The 6,860-nt window shown below is 36.6% G+C and overlaps 1 protein-coding gene across 1 annotated transcript; it reads left to right on the top strand.

The window, feature by feature from the left end:
• Positions 1-12: 12 nt before the first annotated feature.
• LOC121938926 (zinc finger protein RFP-like) lies at positions 13-5,666 on the top strand. Its single transcript, XM_042482076.1, has 2 exons — positions 13-1,049; positions 3,436-5,666. The coding sequence occupies exon 2, from the start codon at positions 3,445-3,447 to the stop codon at positions 5,086-5,088; it is 1,644 nt and encodes a 547-aa protein (XP_042338010.1). The 5' UTR covers positions 13-1,049; positions 3,436-3,444; the 3' UTR covers positions 5,089-5,666.
• Positions 5,667-6,860: the final 1,194 nt, after the last annotated feature.

A 6,860-nucleotide genomic window follows, 5' to 3' on the forward strand; every position in this document is an offset into this window, starting at 1 on the left:
TGTATCTATACTATATGGACAAAATATTGGGCCACCTACACATCACACCTACAGGAGCTTTCATGACATCCCGTTCTAAATCCATTGGCATTAATATGGAGTTGGTCCCCCCTTTGCAGCTATAGCAGCTTGCACTCTTCTGGGAACACACGACCTCGAGTGTGATATTGCTTTTATACAACAGATCCACAAGCGTCTTTTATTTCAAGTCAATCAAGTCAAGTCAATTTTATTTATGGAGCCCATTATCATAAAACATGGTTTGCCTCAGAGCTGGTTTACTCCCAGTGAACGGTGGTTTACCAAAACCTGTCCATCACAGCTGCTCCCTCCCGGGCTTCCTCATAACGTTTAGTAGCTCCAATGCATGTAGTCATGTAAGACAAGCTTCAAAATCCCCGTCCTTTCTCTCTCTTTCTCTTTGTCTCTTTCTTTCTCTTTCTTTCTCTTTCTGTCTCTTTCTCTTTCTGTCTCTCTCTCTCTCTCTCTCCTCCCTCAACCTGACCAACTGACAGCTATGTGAACAGCGCCAACTAGCTGTTTGAACCTATGCTTACACCGTACTATAAACATAACCCGCTGTTAAAACGTATCCCACTTTCACTCTAACACTAATTAGCGGATTCTTAACGGCCGTGAAGCGGAGTGATACATGCAGAGTTCAAAGTTAACAGTCCCAGTGATGTTGTACTGTTTATCAGCACTCATGAGATGCCTCTCGACCAATCAAATTGCTTGGTCAGAACTAACTGTTGTATAATTATATATATCTGTCAGGTCCAGTGATGTTAAAGGTGTGCCCGACTCTCCGTAGTAGGCGGGGTTAAGCACCTTGATAGGACAATCTGCCAGTGGGAGTTTTCTCATTGTGAAACATCACAGAAAGGAGGGCAGAGTTAAACTTAGAGTCCACAAATGAAACGGAAAGTTCATCAGAGCAGCAAAAGAGCTGAAGTCGACCTGAGTCTTTGTGTTTCTCTCTGAAGAAACATCCGTTAAGAGAGCACGCCAGGCCTTTCTCCACAACAGGGCAGCTCTCACAAACGCTGGTGAGTATAACTGAAATTTATATTTAAAAGGAAAAAAAAATAACGTGTGTCATACTTCGAATTTCAAAATATATATTTTATGGGTCCTTTCATTGGTAAAGTATGGGAAACATCAAATAATTAGCTGTACTTAGTCTAATTAATTGGAAACCCTCAATATTGTTGACTTTTTTAACTTTTAACTTTTTAATGTTGGTGTGTGTCTTCAGTCAAGCAGCTGACACAAACTTTGGATGTGCACTTCCTTCCCTTTTTCAACAACCAGCAATAAGGATAAAATCAGCTAATCTCAGTTAATGTTGTAATCCTTAAGCTTACTGAAAAACACCATTTCATACCATCAGTCACTCAGATGCACCAGAGTCAGTTCAGTTTTGCCATTGCTTTGGCTCATTTCTCAAAACAGAGAATAACAGTCTCAAAGCTCCAAGTGCATTTTCTAAAATAGCCTCAATGGTTCAGCAAAACAACATAGCTCACCTGCAAAAGGTCGTATCACACCCAAAACAGTTAACTCGAGCTTCAAAACCAAATCATTTTCTCATAGGAAAAGTCAGTGCCCCCAAAATGAAAAGTAGCCTCCCTTTGGCACAGTGTCAACACTGTCGTGTTTATTATAAATCAGGCTGCGGGTGTGTCATCTTGTTGGGAATTTTTTTTTATTTTTTATGCCAGCACAGTCACTGCTTCTCTCTCTTTGTCACACCCATCATTCAATTCATTTAAATTAATTGAAGCCAATATGTTACATATATATGTATACCAATTCTAACTGTCACACTGCTAATGTTACAGCTTTACTGTTGGTGGTGTTTGTTTGCATTTTGCAATGGCATTAACTGTATTGAAACCTTTGAAACTTGAGCAAATTGGTTTGATTTCTTAAGATAAATAAATAGAAAAAAACAACTACCAACTAAATAAGAACTGGCTCAAAAATACCAATAATTTAGTAAAAAGTTAGATAAATTACCTGAAAATTAGCACAAAAAAAAAGACAGCGAAAAGTCAAAAACAAACAAAAAAACTACAAAAACAAGAAAATGACCTCAAGAAATTGCTTTAAAAAACAAAACAACCAAAAAAATATTTCTCCCTGTAACATAATTTTAAATGCATAATTAAGAGAATTACACATATAGTTTTCTATGTGTTTTCCTCTTGTTTTTTGATAATATCTAATCTTTATCTTTATAATCTCCACCCCACATCCCTCACAATTTTTTCAGATTATTTTCTTGTCACCTTTTTGTTGTTGGTGGTGGTGCTGGTGGGTTTTTTTTTCTTTTGCCAAGTTGCTCAATATGTTTATGTGTATGTATATGTAACAATACAAACAATTTAAAAGATAATTAAAAGCAACTAAATGCAGCACAAAAAAAAACAACAAAAAACTGATGCTGATCCAGGTGTTAAAGGGTTAAAAATGTTCCACAACTTGGCAAGGACTTGAAACTGAAAGTTCAGGCTTTAGGATTACAAGGGGGCTTTCCATTCTTGACTTAGGACTTGCAAATCAAGATTTGAAATTTCTGATCAACATAATTTTCCTTGTGATGTTTTTTTACAATATTTAAACCTTTGCACAAAGAGCAAATTGTCAGTGTGTAAAGATCACAATTACATATTTGAAATTAAGTTACAGAATTGTTGAGATTTTTAAACTATCTTTTTCAGGTCATTTCCTCTTCTTTCTTTTTTTTTTAATTAAAAAAAATATTTTTTTCCACAAAATTTCAGGCAATATTCCCATACGTTTTCTTATTATTATTATCTTGATAATTTAGGGATTCTTTTTGTTTGTTTTAGTTTAATTTAATTTTTTGTTCAGTGCCTTCTTCCAATGCTTTTGAGCTATATCAAGCCAATTTGCTCAGGTTGCTCCCAGGTCTGTGTATCATCCGTTCATTCAGTTCAATTCTGAAAAAAAAAACCCAAAAGGACAAGGAAAATGAAAAATTAAATAATTAAGAATAAAGAACAATGTAAATTTGACTTGTTATTTTGTTTTTATTTCCTTGTTTATTTGATTGTTGCTTTCAGGCAAATAATGAGAAAACAAACGTCTTTTTCCAATATTTGGTTTATACAGAAAAACAAACAAACGAAATTCTCGCTCGTTTTTTGTTTTTTAGTTTTCCGGGTGCTTGAATAAATGGATGAAACACTGACCCTCCCACCTCTTCTGGTATAAAGCCTGGTTCAGTTTCTGTGATGAAATGGCACATCATACATAGCACATCATATTTCAACATTAAGGTCCACTATCAAAACAGCAATGTTTGACAATGTTAAAAATGGGTAGTTTAAGTGCATGGCTGGTTGTTTTCTACAAAAAAAGAGTTGTATTTAGACCATTTTTTCACACTTTCATTTGTGTTCACAGTGTGTAGATATGGCTGCAGCCAGCTGTGTGCTCTCTGAGGATCAGTTTCTCTGCGCCATCTGTCTGGATGTCTTCACTGATCCTGTCAGCACACCATGTGGACACAACTTCTGCAAAAACTGCATCACTGAATGCTGGAATATCAACGTCCCAGTGCAGTGTCCAATTTGTAAAGAGATTTTTACCACAAAGCCTGAGCTGCACGTCAACACTTTCATCTCTGGGATGGTCGCTGAGTTCAGACAGTCAGCTCAACAGAAAGCCAGCAGCAGCAGCTCAGAGCAACAAGTGTCCAAACCAGGAGAAGTTCCCTGTGACGTCTGCACTGAAACCAAACTGAAGGCCCTGAAGTCCTGCCTGGTGTGTCTGACCTCCTACTGTGAGACTCACCTGGAGCCTCATCTGACAGCATCAGGACTGAAAAGACACCAGCTGATCGACCCTGTGGAGAACCTGGAAGACAGGATGTGTACGAAGCACGATAAACCTCTGGAGCTGTTCTGTAAGACCGATCAGACATGTGTCTGCACACTCTGTCCTGTTTTAGACCACAAAACACATGAATTTGTTCCTCTGAGAGAAGAATATGAAAAAAAGAAGGCAGAGCTGGGAAATACAGAAGCTGAAATCCAGCAGATGATCCAGAAGAGGCAAAAAAAGATTCGGAACATCAAACGGTCAGTCAAGTTCAGCAAGAAAAATGCAAAGATGGAGATTGCAGATGGTGTTAAGGTCTTCACTTTGCTGATGGAGTTTGTTAAGAAAAGCATGAACAATCTGACTGATTACATTGAAGATAAACAAACAACAAAACAGGAACAGGCCGAAGTTTTCATCAAAGAGCTGGAACAGGAAATCTCTGAGCTGAAGAAGAGAAGCTCTGAGGTGGAGCAGCTCTCACGCTCTGAAGACCACCTCCATCTTCTCCAGAGTGTCCAGTCCCTGAAAGCTGCTCCACCCACCAAGGACTGGACACAGGTCAGCGTCTGTCCATCAACATATGAGGGGACTGTGGAGAGAGCTGTGTCTCAGCTCGTGGAGGTACTCAAGAATGATGAGAAAAAGCTGCTTGAAGCTGAGCTAAAGGGGATCCAGCAGTATGCAGTGGATGTGACTCTCGATCCTGATACAACACATCCTGAGCTCATCCTGTCTGATGATGGAAAACAAGTGAAACATTGTGATGTGAGGAAGAATCTCCCAGACAACCCAGAGAGATTTTCTAGTTGTGTTTCTGTCTTTGGAAAGCAGTGCTTTTCTTTAGGCAGATGTTACTGTGAGGTTCAAGTGAAAGGAAAGACTAAATGGACTTTAGGAGTGGCCAAAGAGTCGATCAACAGGAAAGAGAACATCCCACTGAGCCCTGAGGATGGTTACTGGACGATCTGCTTGAGAAACAATAATGAGTACACAGCTCTGGATGCCCCTGCAGTCCGTCTCCCTCTGAAGTCTCAGCTTGATAAAGTGGGAATATTTGTGGATTATCAGGAGGGTCTGGTCTCCTTTTATGACGTAGATGCTGCAGCTCTCATCTACTCCTTTACTGGCTGCTCCTTCACTGAGAAACTCTTCCCATACTTCAGTCCCTGTCCTAATGATGGTGGCAAAAACTCTGCACCTCTGATCATCACTCCTGTCAATCACACAGAGTAGAGCAATTATTCGATTTACATGAAAGTGAAAAATGTTAAATGGGAGAACATATTCGTAGGTAATGCTCAATGTATTTTGTTTGTTTTGTTTTTGCTCAAGTTCTTATTGATTGGTTATTATTTTTTGGTACTGAATCACTTTTATCTTCAATGAATCCCACTGTTACTCGCTGCTGTTACCTCCATGCTGAGTATTTAACCCTTATTTGCCTCAAAGTGAGCTGAAATGTATACAAAATATTGAATGGGTATTTAGAATACACTCACGCATGTGAAGGTGTAGATCCTGAAATTATGGTTCTGGGGATTGCATATTTTACTAAATGTAGTTGGCAAATTTTATATATCTTGAATAACTTCAATAATATGTTTTTAATTGTACATCATGGTGTACCAATTTCTAAGGGAAAATTAAAGGGGAAAAAAAGTTAAAGTATTAAATCAAATAGTCATAGTTATAGTATAGTCAAATCTAATTGTCTGATCACTGTACATCAAATTTTTTACACTTGTTATACTTGTTGTATTTCTTTGTATCGTTGTCTTTGTAAAGAGAAATAAAAGCAAATGTAAAAATCATTGATGACAGTTGAAGTATTCATTTGACAATATAAATTTCTTTATGTTACAAAAATGGAAATACTCAAGTCGATTACAAGTATGCCAGAATAGTACTTAAGTATAAAACTTAAGGAAATGTACTTTGTAACTTTCCACTAGTGATTGTAAGAGATGGTAATGCAAATGCATGGCATTCAAAGACAAACATTCACTCAGGTACTGTATTTTCTTACAGTTTTGAGGTACTTTTTGTTGACTTTTTTGTATTCTCAAATGGGACATGCTGCATAATGAGTACTTTTTGTACTTTAGATGTATTTTGATGCTAATAAGTTTGTACTTTTGCTTAAGTAAGATTTTAAATGCAGCACTTTTGAATCGTTTTATTCTGTTATATGGCCAATTAATACAAATTATCCACTGTGGTATTATGACGTTTACTTCATGAGAGACGCCTAAGGTGAATAGGGTTAAAAAAAAATAAAATTAAGATTTTCTTAATTTTTTTTCTCCGATGTTACATTGTAATTTCTCCGGATAACAAGTAACAGCTATTTTTTAAAAATAAATAACAGCATTTATTTATTTATAGTAAAGACCTTTTTTTATTGGTGGTAAATTAAATACAATATACAGCCATTTAAATTAGTACTCCTCCAAGCCAAAATAAGATAACATAAGCCTCCTCTAGTGCTTATTAAGCTTCCCCCTATTTTGCATCCCCCCCCGCCCCCTCATAAATAACGAACAGTCCCTAAATGTGTATTTCAACACTGAACAGTGCATGAAAAAACTTTTTTTTAACCTGGAGTCTCTGACTCTGTTTCACTTTATTTATTAATTTATTGGTTAATTTATTTCGCACACGAATAATTATACAAAAAAGCAGACGAACAAATAAAAGTTACATATACAGACAATGAAAAACATAAGGCAAAAGAAAAAGTCAAACACATGATGACTTATTATTGTAATCCAACCCCTTCTCCATAAGTCATTGAATTTTAATTAACCAGCTTTCTTATCGATTTAAACCTATTCTCTTATTAATTAAACATATATACATACACCCGCGTACCCAAAATCAAATTTCTACATTTTTTCAGCATTATTATTTACAGAAAAAAAAGAAGATAAACTCAGAAAAAGTAAATATTAAGAAACGAAATAATTAAACAGTAACCCCTGTAAACAGCTGGTGACAGTCAGACC

This window comes from Plectropomus leopardus, unplaced genomic scaffold (genome assembly GCF_008729295.1).
Source record: "Plectropomus leopardus isolate mb unplaced genomic scaffold, YSFRI_Pleo_2.0 unplaced_scaffold3791, whole genome shotgun sequence".
Taxonomy (NCBI): domain Eukaryota; kingdom Metazoa; phylum Chordata; class Actinopteri; order Perciformes; family Serranidae; genus Plectropomus; species Plectropomus leopardus.

Coding starts and splice junctions, on each gene's coding strand:
- LOC121938926 (XM_042482076.1), top strand. CDS start 3,445: ATGGCTGCAGCCAGCTGTGTGCTCTCTGAGGATCAGTTTCTCTGCGCC.